Source organism: Humulus lupulus, chromosome 2 (assembly GCF_963169125.1).
Source record: "Humulus lupulus chromosome 2, drHumLupu1.1, whole genome shotgun sequence".
Lineage (NCBI taxonomy): Eukaryota > Viridiplantae > Streptophyta > Magnoliopsida > Rosales > Cannabaceae > Humulus > Humulus lupulus.
Window position 1 is genome coordinate 67,795,339 of NC_084794.1, and position 19,419 is coordinate 67,814,757.

Here is a 19,419-nt window from a genome sequence, read left to right on the forward strand (position 1 = left end):
GCACTGCATCAACTTTCTCTTTGACTTCGAATTCAGCCCTTTTTGCAGCCGAATCCGGATAGAGAAGGAGATTCATGTTCTTGTCTTGGAGCCAGGCCATGTAAATGGCCTTGTTAAAGTGACTACCAATATCTCGTCAGCCTGCTCCTTCTCCTGGAGAGCCTCCTCACTCTGCTTCATCTTTAGCTGAATTATGCCCTCCAAATCTTGGTTTCGGGACTCAAGGTTTGCCACCTTCTCCCACTCCTGGCGAATTTGGGCTTCAGCCACCTCTAGAAAGGTTTTGATCGAAGCCTCCGAGCCACGAAAACGACATAACTCCGCCCCCAGGTTGTCCACCGACTTCTTGTGTTCGGCGTCCTTTTTGGACAAAGCTTCCTCGTGCTGAGCCCGAACCCGGGTAGCCTTCTCACGCTCAGCCTCAATTCGAGCAGCCTCCTTGGCAAGGGCTTCCCTGGCAGCTTCCCGTTGATTAATGACCCTATCCAGCTCCATCTGCGCCATCTCCTGCTTCACAGCCATCTTGGGCACTAGATCCACATTCCTATGGGCCAACAAGGCATCCTGGAACAAATCAAAGTTAGAAAATTTACAAGGAATAATAAAGGTAAATTAAAAGACTAGACGGGCATATGGCTTACTGTAGTGGCCTGATGATGAATGGCCTGGGAGAAAAAAAGGGCATCTTGGTTGGCTAAGGTGTCATATCACTTTAGATTAAGATTGGACATGGTAGCCCCCACCTGGGCTAGCAAATCCGTACAAGGGGATCTATGTCCTGCCCCAACTTAGGCCGAAATTCGATCTCGGCTACAAATCGATTCGCGTTCTATTAGGGAGCATTGAAGGCCTCCAGACATTTGGCAAACACCATCTTCTGCTGGATGGTAAGGGCCCGATACACCCGTCTCGACCGTCGTCCCAAGCCTGGGACACCATTTTCATCCTCTCCTCCTGAAGGATCAGGCCCCCTTCCTCGGGAAGGACTAGATTGACGGGAAGCCCTAGAGTCTCCGGGACCTCCTGCGTAACAATGAGGCTTTCCCCGGAGGAATGCTCCTCAACTACGGCCGGATCCTTGGTCCTAGCCCTCTTGGCCCACTTCGTGGACTCCACGATGACCGAGTCCGTTTTCCTCTAGTCCGTCTGTCCTTCTTCAGAAGGCTCCTACTCCAAGTTAATAACATGGAGAGGAGCAAGTTGGGACAAAACCTTTAGCTAGACCCCTCTCGGAAGCCCCCATGACTGGCTCTGAATCCCCAAGGATCAACTCCATGATTTTCTTCTTAGCAGGGCCCTTGGCGGCCCTTTTCACCGAAGCCTTGGATGTGGCTGCCCTGGCCTCAATCATCTCCTCCATCTTGGCCACATGATTAGACATCTCTGAATCGCCTATGATATATAGAAAAGGAAAACTGGCCAGTAAAGTACATGAATAAGGGTGAAAGTCAAAATTAAAAATAACATTTAAGTCTAAAGCCCTCCGAGATGAACCCTCATCTATGGAATGGGCACGACTCAACTCTTCTAGGGAGAAAGAATGAATTTGGTCCCCCATGTCATCCAGTTCCAAAAAGCTACCGTATTGGAGAAACCAAGATGAGTGCATGAGGGTCAGCGCGTCTATAACAATGGGGCAAGGAAGCCCCACGCTGGTAACAATCTCGGTCAAATAATCCTGGTATTGTTTCCTATTCCTAACTAAGCCCTCAAAATGAATGGCATAAGTTAAAATCAGAGGCGATTTACCTTGCCCCGAAATGCTAGCTCTAGGAGCTTCGGTGTAAGGCTGCCTCCTCTCGAGAAGGGCGTCCAGTTCTTCAGATTCGGCTATCTCCGCCTAACGGGCCCGCTCCTTCCTCGCCTTCTCTGCGTCCGCCTTGGCTGCAGCCTCCACTACCTCGATGTGGATGAGAGCCAGCTCCTCCCTTAGGGTGGGATCCCTCTCGCACTGCAGCCCCCGGAAGCTAGGGGCATCTATCGACTAGTTCACGACAATCAACCTGACCAGTCGAAGGTTCTCCGTAGTTACGAAGCCCCCCACGTCCAGCTCCTCGATGCTCAGAGTGGCATAGAATTTTTTATGCTCCAAGATCGATTCGTTGAGCCAGGTCTGAGCATATGGACCTGTTTTCCAGGATTGTGAGTGTCCAGTAAACAAAACTAAAGGCTAGGTAAAATAGTGAAGAAGGATAACTTACCCACACGCTGGGAGTCCAACACTAAGATGGGGTTCTTCTCCTGGAGGAACCCGGATGTCATGAACCAATAGTGCCTGACATCCAGGGGGTGCTTCCATGTGTTGAATGGAGCCGCACTAACTCTGCAGGCTTTCAGTCTATAAAATCCATCCCGCGTCTTGTCTTTGGAGTTGAGTTGCGGCTCTAGCTTGTAGAAATACAACACTTACGCGGGAGTGGGCGTCGGGATCTCCTTCGACGCACAGAATATGCGTCATCCTTTGAGCAATGTGTACGCCTGGGGGAGAAGCTAGAAGGATGCGATCTCCACAAACTTGAGGAACCGTGTGATGTAGTTGTGGAGCGGGAGAGTAGCTCCAGTGCTGATATGGCATATGCTCTAGGCCCCGAACATGTCCACACAGGTATGGGCCTTCTCCTCCTTCCAGGCCAGTCGGTTGTAGAACAGTCCCGGAGTCACCTCTACTCCAAGGGCTTTCTCTAGCTAGTGTAACATCCGATAATTCTGAAACTCATTCTTCTCCTCGTCCATTTCCCACGTGTTGCTAGTGGGAAGTTTGGACCCCTCCAGGACTACAGGCCCTACCTGGACAACGTACTCCATGTATAAATTCACACCACGACTCATAATCAGGGACCTGGAAGCGACAAAGAAAACGAGAACCAAACAGTTAGCACCAAAACCGAAGAAAACTGGTTGAGGTATGGGGGTTCTCCTAAAATTGCTTAAAGAAGTCCCCTCCGGACCCAAATCCTGGACCAACAGAGATCCCAAGATCTTGAGTCGGGAACTAAAGGCCAAAGGTTTTTCTAACTCACCCCAAACAGACTTGAGGCGTCCAAATTGATTATCACCTAGAAAACCTATGGTTCATGTCTACCACTATCCTACACCCTACACGGTGGTCACGACCCTAATATTTTATGGTCGCGAAAATAGCGTGACAATAAAAATAACTAAAAAAGGAATAAAAAGATGAGAAAATGACCAGAAAACTTACTGTGAGGTATTGGATTTGAGATTCGTAGAGTTTCAGGCAACAACGCCAGCAGAATCTTAGTCTTAAATCTGAGAAGATGATGCAGTAGTTCGTCTGTTGGTTGAACCGGGATAGAATTATTTGCTGGTTGAACAGAAAAAGGTCTTGTCGGAAATAAGTGGACACAAAGGTGTATCAATCGCCGGAGAATCTCGTCAACAATGCTGGACATACGAAGCATTCTTTGGTTTCTAATTTGAATGTATGGGATGAGTAAAGTTTGGAAGTGAGCCAGTCGAGGTATTTATAGGGTAAAAATCCATTATTTGATCCAACAGTCCACATTGGGGATCCCAAGATTATCCCCATCCGACTATCCCGGACAATGCAAGGGCATTAATTGGCCTAATCGAATACTAAATCGTGGATTTGTCAATCCACGATCCGCACTTACCTCTTCCAACGGTCCATGTTAAAAATCTCATAACTACCCCCATCCAACAGTTCCGGATAGTACAAAAGCATTAAAAAAACCCACTCGAGTACCCAATAAACATTTTTCATACAGACGAGACGTCTCGAAAATTGCTCTGACACCCATCGATCACCTGGGCAATCAAAAGATTCTTTCCAGATCTTTAGGGCACAAGTGGTGCAAACGCACCATAAACCTGGAGACACGTGTCTGGGACGTTGGGAATTTGAAAGGATGGGGATCACCAAAATGGCCCACAAATAAATGAACCCGGCTCTTGGTAAACGAACCGGGATATTTGAGATTGATCCGGGAGAGCGAGGTAAGTCACCACCATGAGAACATGGATGAATACTTGGGAGATAAATGTTATCATTGTTTTCCACCCGTGACACGTGGCATGACCGTGAGGCCCTGAAGAGGTCCGAGTCCATCCTGAACCTGGTGAACGGGGAAGGAGGAAACCCCAGATAGCCCAAGCACCATCGAGCCCAACAACATTCAATGGGCACGAGGATAACAAAGGAACCAGAACTAATAAGCAGGTCCGATTTATCTTCCCGACCCCAACCAACCTACATCTTCTGGGATACCAATTGAGGTAGCAAACTAACTGGTCAATGGAGACGGACCTTATCAAGGATCCAGGGGAGATACTCAGTGTCACGACGTCCATCTTGGAAAATGGACCCGAGTCCTGGTGAACGAATCAGGACTCCGGTAAGTGAACCGGAACATTAATAAACGAACCCAGATCAGACTTCTGGATAGGGCAAGCCTAGCTTTCCTTGATGTTGACCTGTCCCCATCAAATCCGGTAGTTGGTCTCCTCAACTAACCTGCAGAAGAGGGTACGCACAGAACGTACACTGTTCCTAGGAAACAGTACTGCCACTACTTGGATAAATCCTGTCCCCAGGATCCCCTTAGAAGCCCACGTGAACCAGTCCGTGCTAACGTACAATGGGCAGCTGTAAGGCTTGGCCACGCCTAAGCTGACCCAATGGGCCCAGATTAACTACATCTTACAATGTAACATTCTTTGTATTATGGCTCCATTAGCGAGAAAACTGTAATTACATCCCTAATGGGCCCAGTTTAGTCTGGCTCAAGCCCAATGTGCTTGACTGCCTATAAATAAGGTCAGTTGTGCACTGTAGAAGGGATCCCCGATTTTCTCTTGTAAGCAAAAGTTCTCCTAAAATTTCGTAGAAAGCTCTCTAAAGCCTAATACTTTTGACTCGTGGACTAAGGCTCATTAACGCTCCAACCATGTAAAAAATGTGACTGTTTTTCTATATTTCTTTCTTTTCAACTTTTACTTCTTAATATATTTCTAGTTTTCGAAAAACTCGGTAAACAATATTATAAATATTTAAAAAATCATAAACAGTGTTTTGGTTTAATTTTTTCATTTAATATGTTTATGTCATTCTTTATATATAATATTGTTTATTTATTTGGCAATGATACAAATTTAATAAATTATATAAATAAAACTAAGCAAACGTGCATTGTACGTTCTTTGTACCTAGTATATATATCTTGTATCAAGTATATATATATAAATATATATGTACTAGATACAAGCAACGTATCGAACAATGCACGTCTGCTTAGTTTTAATTATAAAATTTAGTAATTACATTTTATTAAATTTGTATCATTCTCATATAAATTTCAAATAAATAAACAATATTATATATAAAAGAATAACATAAACATATTAAATGAAAAATTAAACCAAAACAATATTTATGATTTTTTTTAAATATATATATATATAACATGATAACCTATAATTTTTTTAATAAAATTATGATTATGTATCATATATTATTATAATGATATTTATATTATTTTAAATATATATTGATATAAGTATTGTTGACGCCGTTTTTCGTCAACAGTGAAACAAGAGCACGAAAACAATAATTGGTTATGGCCAAAAGAAATATGATAACACAAATGAGATTTTTACGTGGTTCAGCAGTTAACTCTGCCTAGTCCACGAGTCTTTGTTATTAAACTCAAGATGATCTCTGAAAATCCTTCAAGAATGAATTCTCCAGAGTTTTCTCTTAAGATCACAAAAATTCTGTAATTTACAATGGTGCATAAGCTCTCTATTTATAGAGGAGGTTTCAGAATACTATCCCACATATTTCGGGAAGTTATTCTTTATATGCAAATAAATTTTAATGGCATTAAAAACCTGTAATCTTATATACAAGAAAACGTCCCCTGAAGATCAGGGGGCGTATAACTGAACAATTAATATCCCTTGATTATAGGGGATTTATAGCAATCAATGTAGACCGCGTCTCTCATTGATGATTCACTAAGATATTCAAAGTTATTATCTTATATCGCCAATGCCATATTCACCCAGGTCTCTTATTGACTTTCGAGCTATAGCATCTTCCCGAGATCATGTGACTTCGAGCTTATACCTGTGTCAGGCTCGGAGTCCCTGATCCGAGGCCATCCCGAGAACAGACGTACTTCGATGTCTGTCCTTCGAGCTTGTAAGGATCTCGAGGCTACCATCTTAGAAGTCGTCTCTGCTTCACAGGCTCGGTGCCTGGGGATGGACACGTTCCAGACATTACGAGTCCATTCATTACGAATCCAGCTTTCGAGATCACAATTCTTATGGCTCGAAATCTGGGTGTAACAAGTATTAAATATCTACTCTTGTATTAAATATTGTTATAATAATAATATTTAAATTCATATTAATATATTTAGTAAAAAATTAGGATTATATGATATTATCATAATAATATTTTATAATATTTAAATTTAAACTAATATAGTTATTAATTATCTAGTCTAATATTATATATTATTATAATAATAATATTTTATAATCTTTAAATGTGAATTTATATTAATATATTATTATATGTGTAGTCTTATATTAAATATTATTATAATAATTATATTTTATAATATTTGAATTTACATTAATATAATTGATAAATATCTATTTTTAAGTTAGCTTTAAAGATATATTCCATTAAATATTTAGATATTTCGTTAAAATTAATAAAACAAACTGTTAAAACTAAATTTGTATTATTGTCATATAAATTTCAAATAAATAAACAATATTATATATAAAATAATAATATAAACATATTAAATGAAAAATTAAATAAAACACTATTTATGATTTTTTTTAATATATATTTAAATAATATGATAACCTTTTTATACATAAATGATAATTTTTTAAATAAAAATTATGATTATGTATTATATGTTATTATTATTATTATTATTATATTTTATATTGATATAAGTATTAAATATCTAGTTTTGTATTAAATATTATTATAATAATAATATTTGAATTTATATTAATATATTTAGTAAAAAATTAGGATTATATTATTATTATAATAATATTTTATAACATTTAAATTTATATTAATATAATTATTAAATATTTAGTCTTATATTATATATTATTATAATAATGATATTTTATAATCTTTGAATTTACATTAATATAATTATTATATATGTAGTCTTATATTAAATATTATTATAATAATGATATTTTATAATATTTGAATTTATATTAATGTAATTGATAAATATATATTTTTAAATTAATTTTAAAAATATATTTCATTAAATATTTAGAATTCTTTATTAAAATTAACAAAACAAATTGTTAAAACAAAACAATTTGGTTGGGTAGACACTTTTTATACAAAATATATATGTATTGCATTTCAACCTAAGCATGTAATTATTATTTTAACCTTTTACGAAACTAATAATAAAATAATATTGTGTCCATTTGTTGTAAGAAAAGAAGAAAAAGGGGAGAAAGAAATTTAAAGGAAAAAAAATAAAAATAAAAAGAAGAAGTGGGCCAAGCCCATAGAGTGCCCCACCAAATGATTCAAACATGATTGATTTGTACTCGTTTCAAAGGTCTTGAAAGCCCATTTCAACAGCCCACGTAATGCACCACACAACGTGTCGTTGCCATTTCCATGTTGATTTTTGTTTGCGTGTGCTCGTGTGTTAATGGCAATAGCCGAACCCGAGAGTACTCCCTTCCCTTCCTTCCTTCCCATGAGCGAACCAACCATTCATTTTCCATTTTAGCCATATATGAAAGCCATAATAAAGGCATAAAGGCTCTCTCTCACAAGGCCAAACCGATTATACTAAATGACTCTTTCTCTTGTCCGCTCTGCTTCTTCTTCAAGATTTGGAAGAGTCTTTCAGCCGGCCTAGCTATATACCCAATTCACTCCTCAAACTTCTATACAAACACTTGTATTTGAATTTTCTAGTTGGATCAGATATTGGTTTATTGATTGTGATGAGAGGATATTGTTTTGTTTATCGATTTTGATTCATCTGGGCACCGACAAAAATCGGATCTTTAGGTTCGATTCGATTTTTTTTTTCTCTTTTTGCAAGGTGGGTCGATCTGAATTCGAGTTTAGATTATTGGGTTTGATCTGGGTTTTCACTGATCGGATTTCCGCGGTTCAATCTTCGGTTGATTTCAAAATTCTGAGTTGCGTTTGAAATGGTCTATCTCCCTAGCTCAATCTCGGTCTGCAAGTCCGTTGACCAAACTTCGCTCATGCCTGTTTCGATGAATTTAACTGACTCAGGTGCTAAATCTAAGCAGAACAATCATGTACCCAAAAGCAGAAAATTGCCCAACTTGCCGAATTGTTCGACAATCCCTTCTTGCGATCGATCTCGATCGGCTGTGGTCGATGTTGTGATTCTGATTGCTGTGGTTTTCGCATGTGGCTTTCTTATATTGCCTTCTCTCAAGTTCCTCTTTTTCGAAGCCAGTGAGATATTTGGAATAATTATGGATGTTCTCAAAGAGGAGGTTTCTCAAGCTCCATTGATTTATGGATCCGTAGGACTAAGCATTTGTTCTGCTGCATTAGCTGCCTGGGGCGTCTTGGCATGTACAAGTAGAAAATGTGGGAATCCAAACTGCAAAGGCCTTCGAAAAGCGGCTGAATTTGATATTCAGTTAGAGACAGAGGAGTGTGTCAAAAACTCAGCTTCAATGGTTAAAGATGGAGTCAAGAAGGGGTTATTCGAATTGCCTCGTGATCACCACCGTGAATTGGAGGCTGAGCTCAAAAAGATGGCACCCCCTAATGGAAGAGCTGTTCTGGTATTCAGGGCAAGGTGTGGATGTTCTGTTGGTAGATTGGAAGTTCCAGGGCCAAAGAAGCGAAAGATCAAGAAGTAGGATTTTAATATATTTGTTAAATCATAGGGAAGATAAAGATGAATACAGGAGTAGTCTTAATGCAGAGAGAAAAGTGCCTTTTCTCTTTTTGAATCTTCTCAAAACTATGTTGTTTTTAAATAAATTTAGCTAATGGAATAAGTTGTGGACCATTTTACAGTTCGTTATAGTGGGCAATATAAAGAAAATCGTTATTTAATTTACTTAAACTCATACTGGTAGGTCACCCTTTGGAGATTCTGAATTACTCTATAGTTTTATTCTTTCTTGCTGCAGTTTGTTGATTCTTCGTTTTCTTATTTGATATTGTCCTTTCTTTTTCTTTTTTAATAATATTTGATATTGTCCTTAGTTTAGAAAATAAAATAAAAAATCAGTATAGATCACATATTGGATTGGAATAAAGTGAGGGGGGTTTCATTTGTTTGCTGAACTATTATCTTCTAAGGTCCAACTATCTGCCCTATAAGGTTGCAAAGTAAAATGAAATATATTTCTTTTCAGAAACAGTTATTTTGTAATACTACTTTGTTAATTTGATATTTTACTGGCAGAGATCAGTGATCTAACCCTTTTTTTCAGCTTTCTTGGCCCCCTAAGATTTTTTTTTCTTCTTTTTTTACAAACATAATTGCTTTTTCTATCGAGCCTCTGCAGGTATCAGTAACCTGAGTGGCAACAACATAGAATAAGCTGGTCCATTTATTTTGGTTGATTCTGATGGATGTCAATCAACAATAGGAACTCAACATTTTATTTGGACTGCATGCGGTATGATCACTTTTATCCCTTTCATGTTTCATTATTTATATCCTGATTTGTTGATCAACCTATCATGCTTCAATTTGTTTAAACATGATCTTGAATTCTTTGTTTATGCACTTGAAAGATTTTGATGTTATAAAAAAATCACTCAGTTGATTTTCATATGATAAAAGTATTGTATTACAGGTATTTTCACACTTCGAACTTTCTAGTTCTTTTGTGAAAGGTTGTCTTTTCCTAGTTCAGTAGATAGCATCATCTGGAGTCAATTTTCCATATATTCCAAAGAAGTAAATATTCCTAAAGGTTCTTGACTTTTTTCCCAATTTGTGTCATTGTTCTTCTGACTGCTTACAAATGAATTAAAAAGATAGCTTTGCGGTCAACAACTGGAAAATTAATTCCTGAATTATCTCAGTGAAGTAGTAACATAATATGAGGCTGATTTATGTGGAGTCAGTCTTTATCAAATCAGTTTGAAGATGGGAAGTGCATATTAAAGGATACTGCCTCCCTAGCTTGTAGTGTCCTTCATGCCATTGCATATTTCCCAGAGGCAAAAGGGTTATTTTCCCCAACACTAGTTTAGTTGTTTATATATGCAAACCATATCCTTTCATGATCGAACTTTATGTCTATCTGATAAGAAAAATCTCTGTTACTTCCTTGCTAATGAAGAGGATTAACTCTTTTCTTAAACTCAGCAGTCATTGTATTAGTAAGATATGTCCTGGATAGAGTTTTCATTGTAAGATGAATGGAGTAGATAAGACTCTTTCCATTGAATTTCAATTTGTTCAACCAGATTATTGAGTCTTCTCTTGACCACAATTTGATCGTTCAGTCACTACACTTGGTCTTTTTCATCTTCTGAATCAAGGCTTTTGTTAACTGTCAATCAATGTGTTTGCAACTTTGCATAATTTTTTTTTCTTTTACCTGTATTGATTTATATATTTATTCATTGGAAAGTTTATTTTATTTTGAGTTACTCTATCCAAATAGTGTTTGAAATGTGTGCAGCCAGGGGAATAAGATGTGGTGTGTAGTATGTCTGGAAGTGTGTTCACAATCACAACAGAAGAAATGGAACTGTTTGTTTTGCTGCTTTTTGTGGCCTTTGTGTAATATTCACAATGGCATAGAGTTTGATTGAAATGGCCTATGTCAGGGGTGGTCAGTGGGCTTTGCAAGAGTTGATGTGGCGCTGAATTTCATGACAAAGTAGAAAATCACATCACACATGTATGGTTATAAATGAATACGATAGCACTTCAAAGTATGAAAATAATGAAATATGCACTCACAAAGGAGTAAAAAATTTGCCATTACCAGTATCCATCTATTCATCTCATCAATTCTCTCCTAGTATGAAATCTTGTTGAATTTCACTTCAAGCAAATAAATAAATAAAAATAACACTTTACTTTTCTTTTTTTTTGTCTTCAAGAAGCCATTTTTTGCTATTTTTCACAACCTTCTGTTCTGTTTCCATATTAATTAGTTACATTTTATACACTTTTACTTCTGTTTATTCTTGAATTTACCTTAGTTTTTATGAATAACAAATTTATCCTATAAAAAAATGAACACATGTATCTTTATTTATATTTTTTGAAAAGGAAAAACACATGTAATTAGTAGTTGCAAAATTTATTATTCTTATTTATGTAAATGAAAGCCAGGATAAACCAAAAGTCAAAGTGGAAAAACTTTGTCATAAATGCTCATTGGAGTCGGGCTCGGGTTACGTAATCTAATTGTGTCCTTGATGATAATGACAGGCAACTACCTCTGAACACTATGCCTAAAGTGTTTTTAATCATTGCTATCTTTATGCTTTTGTCAATTAACCCCTCATCAACATCTTTTTATTTTTCCTATAATTTTACCTAATTTATTTGTTACTAAAAATAAGGCTGTCAAAAAAATTGGGGTTTGCCTCGAAATAATCTGAATAAAAAAGACCAAAATTGCTCTAGATAATGAGTGCAAAAATGTAAGAATATGCACGATGTTGTAAATATATATTTAAAAGAGACTGTAATGTTTATATATATATATATATAGAAATAAGTTCAAAACACTATTCTCTACACTAGCTTCATATTTTAAAATCAAATTATATCATCATGTTGGGGTATTTCATCAAAGTATAATAGTTAGGTCCGAGAATAAAGACGTGGTTCTGCCCACTGTGATCCCATTTGTAGTTGTATGTATTAAGACTAAGTTAAGACAGATAATTCGTGTAAATGTGTTGACATGAACACAATATATTTATGATACAATACGATCAAAGTTAACACAAATATGATATGATTATTAAATGTGTTAAGTATTGTGTTCAGTTATTAGGCCACATGACGCAACATGTTTAACATGTTTAATTAACTTGTCATGTGACTCAAACAAAAAATTAACACGTTTAACACACAATTAAGCTTGAAATATGACATGTACATGATTAACCATAATTATATAATAAATTATAAAATCTATAACACGAACCCAATGCATAGTTCAAGTGTTCAACAACAATGCTTCATAGAAAAAGATAATTATTTTAAGGTTTCTTTCTAATTTAATTTAGTATAAAATAAAAATATATTTTTAAATTTTATATTTACTTTAGCAAGTTAATCAGGTTAATACAAAAATGACATGTTTATCATACATGTTAAATGAGTACATAAAATTGTCACGAAACTCAAATATGTCACTCAAACTCATTCATTTTGTGTCATTTTTTAGTCGTATCATCGTGTCGTGTCAAAAAAATTCAGCCCTAGCCTGAGCCTACACCTATCTCTCTGGCCATCTCCTAAGCAGGGCACAAATCTCTCCTTATAACTCAATCATTGTTCTTTGGATCTATTTCCTCGTACGACCTAAGGGCTCCAAGTGTCTCCTTAGCTTGGGAATTGCATCTTCTACTTTAGGCTTGCTAAGGGTCGGGAGCATGCTAAGAACTAGTCCATAAAATTTCTTTCATACACGAACTTTGGAAAAACACATTGCATGCAATCCCAACCTAGTCATTTTCCACGAGGCATCGACCCTAATCACATCGATAAGATATGGTAACTCTATTATATCTATTAAGACCTATCTATAGGCTTCTCTCATTTTAGTTCATTTGCACTTTATTCTCATGTAGCTTTGTTCTTTCCTTTACTGTACCGTACTGTCATTTCTGTTTTAGTTGTTTGTTAGAGTTTATGTCAGGATTAGATAAAGTCAATTAGTTAACTATGTTAGGTTGTTAGATTCTTGGTTGTTTTATTCTAGTTAGTTACTTCAGATTTATATATATTCTCTACAACTTCTTTTGTAATGCCTAATTCATTTCAATGAAATTCAGTTCTCACTAAATTGGTCAAACAATATCTAATCTGCATTATGGTATCAGAGCCAGGTTAAGACTTTCCCTGAGATCCTCCAGTCACCTCCCTGCTCGGTCGTGTTTCTTCTCCAGCGACGGGTGTCATTCTCCTCTCTTCGATCATTTTTGGTGTTCTCTTATTCTTCCTTTCCTTCGATCATTTTTGGTGTTCTCTCTGTTTCGCTCAATCCACTATTCTCCATCTCTGATCTTCCAACGAAGAAGTCTTCATCTTCTCAGAGAGCGGCGACTCTTCACGGTGAAATCTTTCTTACAAATCTTGCTTATTCTTGATCTTTAATCTGTTCATAAAATGTCTTCTACACCTACAATAGAGGAGAGTTTGCATCCCACCTTCTCAAGGAACTCGATCCACTTCAACGCCGAGGACAGCCATGGAAGATCCCTCAGATCCATACTACTTGCACCACACAGACAATCCAGGAAACGTCATGGTTTCCCAACTACTAACCGGCCAATACAACTATCCAGCTTGGAGTCGAGCCATGAAGTTAGCTATCTCTGTGAAAAACAAGTTAGGCTTCATCGATGGTTCTATTTCTAAACCTCTTTTATCCGATACTGCGATGTATAACGCTTGGTTATAAGAAATAACAATATTGTTATTTCATGGATCTTGAACTCAGTATCTAAGGATATCTCTGCAAGTATCATATATGATGAATCAGCTGGAGAGATATGGAAAGATCTTAAGACTCATTTTCAGAGGAGGAATGGACCACATATCTTCAATCTTCGTCGAGCCTTGATGAATCTTAAGCAAGATGTGCAATCTGTCAGTAACTACTATACACGATTGAAATCACTGTGGGAAAAATTATCTCACTGTCGTCCTTCCTGTACCTGCAACAAACGCACTTGTGGAGGAGTGAAATCTTTGCAAGATCATTATAACATGGAATACACCATGTCTTTTCTCATGGGGCTCAAAGAATCATATTCACAAGTCAGGGGAAACATCCTCTTGATGGACCTTTTACCTTCTATGAGCAGTGTATTCAATCTAGTTACACAAGAAGAAAATCAAAGAGATGAAGGAACTACCTCAACATAATCAGACACAAATAGCAATTTATCAATGGCATTTGCATTTTCGGGTAAAACTAATCCTCCCTAACCTCATTCTAATCAATACAAGCAATATCCTCCACGCAAGAATAGACCTTTTTGTTCTCATTGCAATGTTCATGGACACACTATTGAGAAATGTTATAAGATCCATGGATATCCTCCTAAATACAATAATCCTCGTGGTCCTACTTCAGCTGCTGCAAATTAATTACAAACCAATGATGCTTCAGTTTACAACAACAATGGTGATAGCAACAATTTCTTGCCTCAACTAAGTGCCACTCAATATCAGCAGTTTCTCAACCTCCTTGCCACTCAACAAAATGGTAAAGCTCATACTAACGTCAATAACACTGCTGAAACTTCATGTATAATCTTGTCTACTACTAATGTCCCTAAATTCCAAGATAATTCTTGTATCATAGACTTGTTGGAAATGTGCCCTGAAAGTATATGTAATAGACAATGTTTTATGAAATAAATAAATTGAATTTGTTATGCATATATTTTATGGACTATATTATTCTGTGATAATATTAAGTAAATATCAGGAAAATTCCTAAGTTCATATATGAGATCTCAAACACGTATTGGTACGGGAGGATTGTGTTTGAGATAAATGAACTTGAATAGTTCGCAGTAAAATAAAGTTATGGAATCTTTAGATTAATTACTGCAAGTACGATCCACTAGTATTATGAATACATGTGATCTAGATCCGGATCACTAGTGTGGTAGGACACTTTAGTGGAAGTGTTTTATATCTTATAGAATATATAGAACTGGACCAGATTTGTTTATTAATACTTAGTTAAATATCGTTTCGAAGTATTAATTAAATATATCAACTAATGATCACATACAAATAGATCTTAATCTTGACCTTACTATGAACTCATGTTTATGTTATATGAGTTCTTTGATTCACTTGTTAGGGTCTGTCAGAATGATCAGGCTAGAAACTTTTGTTTTGGGAACTCATTAATGTAGATGGCTCGGGACATAGTATACAGATATGGAATCTATGCCTTCTCGCAAGAGATTAAATGATGGTTCTCTTAAGGGTTGACTTTTGGGACTGAAAGGTTATTGAGCTCAAATTCATAATTTAGTTATGAATTAACCTTCACTAGTAAAGTCAATGGTACTTAAGGAAACAAAAGATAATTAAAATGGTAAAACGGTAATTTTATTCCCGATTAATTATGAACCATTATTAGAGGGTCAAGTGGTATGCAATGATTATATCAATTGACGCTTTATAATTATAAAGTACTCAGTAAATGAAATGTCTGTAATTACAAGACTGCAGTCTCATATTTATAGTGGAATAATCATGAGATTAATAAATTAAGATTATTTAATTAAAGAGTTTAATTAATAATCTCAAATTTATTGGAGCTTGGAATTATAGGTCCATAGGTCCCTATAGCAGCTCTATCAACACTATTTAAGGTAAGAGTTGATATGAAGAGAAAAATAATTTAAAGACATATTTAAGAAGAAATTTGTTCTTCAGGCCAAATATGCAATTATATGATAATAGTGATTAATTAATTAATTACAAATTAGTTGTAGTTAATAAAATTAATTAATATTTAATTATTGTATAATTTTTGAAATTATATTAAATAATTAAATTAATTTCAAAATTTAATTAAATAATTAATTAATTATAATTTTCAAAATTATAATAAATTAAATATTTATTTTCAAAAATATTGGATTTTATTACTTGAGTGGGAGATAATAATATGATAAGTTCAAATTGGATTTGAATTTAAAAGATTAATATTTATTCAAATAATTAATTATATTTGATAATTAGTTAAAAATGTATTTAATTTAAATTTGAATTCAAATTTGAATTAGTTATCAAGTGGTTAGATCTTATCTGACAAAGAAGTTTGAATAAATAATTAAATAAAAATTGAAAAAACCAACATTCCTAAAAATGGGGATGCTACACGTGCACACACAGGACTGTGTGTGGCGTGTACTGCTATTTTTAAGGATATGATTTTCATTTTTATTTAATTAATTAATTAATGGATAATTCAAAAATTAGTTTTTGGATATTTTCATTAATAAAATAATTAATTATTTAAAAAGTAAATTGTAAGTTGGTTACAGATTTATTTTTTAAATTTGAATATTTTCTTTTAAGTATGACTAATCAGAAAATATTCAGAGGTGAGAGACAACTCAATCTATTCGCTCTGTGAAAAATAGAACGATAGTTTTCTCTCCCTGAAAAATAAAGAACCAATTCTCAGGTTTATTCTCTTGATCTCATGTGTTGAGTACATCAAGTAAAATCACAAATAAACTATCATTCATTCTCTAAGTGCCCACACACTTCTTGAGGTGTAGAGAACGCTTTGGAAGATCTTGGTGTGAGTACGTGGGAGCGGCTTAGATAGGAAGATCGTTCTAAATACGAAAAGATAGCAAGAACACTTGATAGGCTTCAAGAGGTATGATTTCTATCCTTAACTTGCTTATGATTAATGTATGTATATTAATGGATCCGCATATTTAAAGGTAGTTTAAATATGTTACAAAATTTTTGTTGTACACTGGGCCAACCTCACCACCATTCTGCTGCGTATTAAGAAACTCGTTCCTAACAAGACTCGGGGGCAACTAGACATATATGTTCTAATATTTCAATTTTTTATTTCTCTGGTTAATATCCCTTCTACAAATTTAATTCTACTTGAAAATTCATCTATTAATGTTAATCAATGTGGCATAGTCTTATTATCCAAAGTTTTATATATCCCTAACTTCAAATACAATATCATCTCAGTAAGTGAACTTACTTCCAATCAAGACATAAACATCTCCCTCTTTACTGAATCTTTTTGTATTCAGGAACTGAACACAATGAAGATGATTGACAAGGATAGAATGCACAATGGTTTATACATCTTTGAACAACCTTGTTCTACTGCTCATATCAACTCTGTTAGTGCATATATTTGGCATTCTCAACTGGGTCATCTATCTCCTAAACGATTAGATTTACTTAGTAGTACTTTGAATTGTAAAACTTCCAATCTTCATTTGAATTCTACTTGTTATGTTTGTCCAAAAGCTAAACAAAGGAAACTTCATTTTTCTAATAATAATCATTTTGCTGAGAATCTTTTTGATATTATTCATTGTGATGTTTGGGCACCACACCACATTTCCTCTCACTCTAATCATAAATATTTTCTTACTTTAGTAGATGATAAATCTCTTTTTACTTGGATTTACCTTTTGCAACATAAGTCTGATGTTGCTACCATATTTCCTCAATTTATTTCTATGATTGAGACTTAATTCCATATGATTATTAAGTGTTTTCAATCTAATAATGCTCCTGAATTAGTCTTTAAGGATTTGTTTGCATCCAAAGGTGTTTTACACCAATATACTTGTGTTGACACACCTCAGCAAAATGTTGTGCATAAAGGAAACATCAACATTTACTCAATGTTGCTAAAGCTTTACATTTCCAAGCACATACTCCTATTAGATTTTTTTCTGATTGTGTATTAACTGCCACTTATATCATAAATCATATTCCTACACCTAATCTTCATAACAAGACACCTATGAGATCTTTTTTGGTCAAAAACATGATTATAACATTTTTAGATCTTTTGGATGTCTTGTGTTTGCTTCTACTTTACCAACTCATAGAACCAAGTTTAAATCAAGAGCTAAAACTTGTATTTTTATTGGTTATCCTACAGGCATCAAATGATATCGATTATATGATAAAAACACAAAACAATTTTTTGTATCTCGTAATGTTGTTTTTCATGAAACAATTTTTCCTTTTGCTAAGTTAAATGATTCTACTGTAATCATAGATCCTTTCCCTCAACACGTTCTACTACATCTGTTACTAACACTAATGCGATGGATTTTCATAATCCAAACTCTTCTATTTCTAACTCTGACCTGCAGCCAAATGCCACTAATATCGCATCAGATACTTCTATTACTGATCCTTTAGACAATGCAGACAATGATGAGAATCCATCTTCTACTTCTCCTTTAGATACTATTGTTCCATCACCTATTATGCGTAGGTCAACAAGGCAGCACAATCCTCCTGCCTATTTAAGGGATTTCGAGAGTCATAGTACCACTCACAATAACATATATATTTTATATCCTATTGAAAATATGTTTCTTATGACAAGTTATCTAATGCTCACAAAAAGCTCATTCTTGCAGTGTCTAAACAAAGTGAACCATCATCATATAAAGATGCTATCTTGGAGCCTAATTGGGTACAAGCCATGAACCTTGAACTTAAGGCTTTGCAAGACAACAAAATGTGGATTGTAACTACCTTACCTCCCAACAAACGCCCAATTGGTTGTCGTTGGGTTTATAAGATAAAGTACCATAGTAATGGTACTATAGAACGTTACAAAGCGTGTTTAGTAGCTCAAGGCTACACTCAACAAGAAGGACTAGACTACTTTGATACTTTCTCACTTGTGGCTAAGATGGTCACCTTGAAACTCCTCTTAGCCATATTAGCTATCAAGCATTGGACTACCATTTAATTGGATATTAATAGTGCCTTTTGAATGGTGATCTCAATGAAGAAATATACATGAAACTACTCCTATCTTACTAACACATTCTTCTTCTTTTTCAGGTACTCCATTAGCATGTAAGTTCACAAATCTATATATGGCCTCAAGCAGTCCTCGAGACAGTGGTACACAAAGCTTTCGGATGCTCTCCTTCAAGCAGGATTTGTTCAATCTAGAGCTGACTACACTCTCTTTACTAGAGGAAGCAGAGACAACTTCATTGCACTATTAGTGTACGTGGGCGACATAGTACTTAAAGGACCATCTCCAAATTGTGCTCAACAAATTCAGGAGTACTTACACACCCAGTTCAAGCGTAAGGCTATGGGAACACTAAAATATTTTTTGGAATTTGAAATAGCTCGCTCATCATCTGTTCTATTTATTTCACAGAGGCAATACACTCTCCAACTACTTGAAGATATTGGGTACTTAGCTAGCAAACCAGCTTCTACTCCTATGGATCCTAGACTCAAACTAGATGACTCTTCAGGCACACCTCTAGATGATCCTTCTCAATACAGGCGCCTCATTGGACATTTATTCTACTTGACACTCTCCAGACCATACATTACCTTCTCAGTTCATGCTCTGAGTCAATTTATGTCATCTCCAAGGACTCCCCACCTCCAAGCAGTTCACCATTTGCTTAGATACCTC

At 35.6% G+C, this 19,419-nt stretch overlaps 1 protein-coding gene across 1 annotated transcript; it reads left to right on the forward strand.

Moving 5' to 3' along the window:
* Window positions 1-7,675: 7,675 nt before the first annotated feature.
* Window positions 7,676-9,119, forward strand: LOC133817981 (uncharacterized protein At5g19025). Its single transcript, XM_062250657.1, has one exon. The coding sequence runs from the start codon at window positions 8,218-8,220 to the stop codon at window positions 8,908-8,910; it is 693 nt and encodes a 230-aa protein (XP_062106641.1). The 5' UTR covers window positions 7,676-8,217; the 3' UTR covers window positions 8,911-9,119.
* The last annotated feature ends 10,300 nt before the right edge of the window (window positions 9,120-19,419 follow it).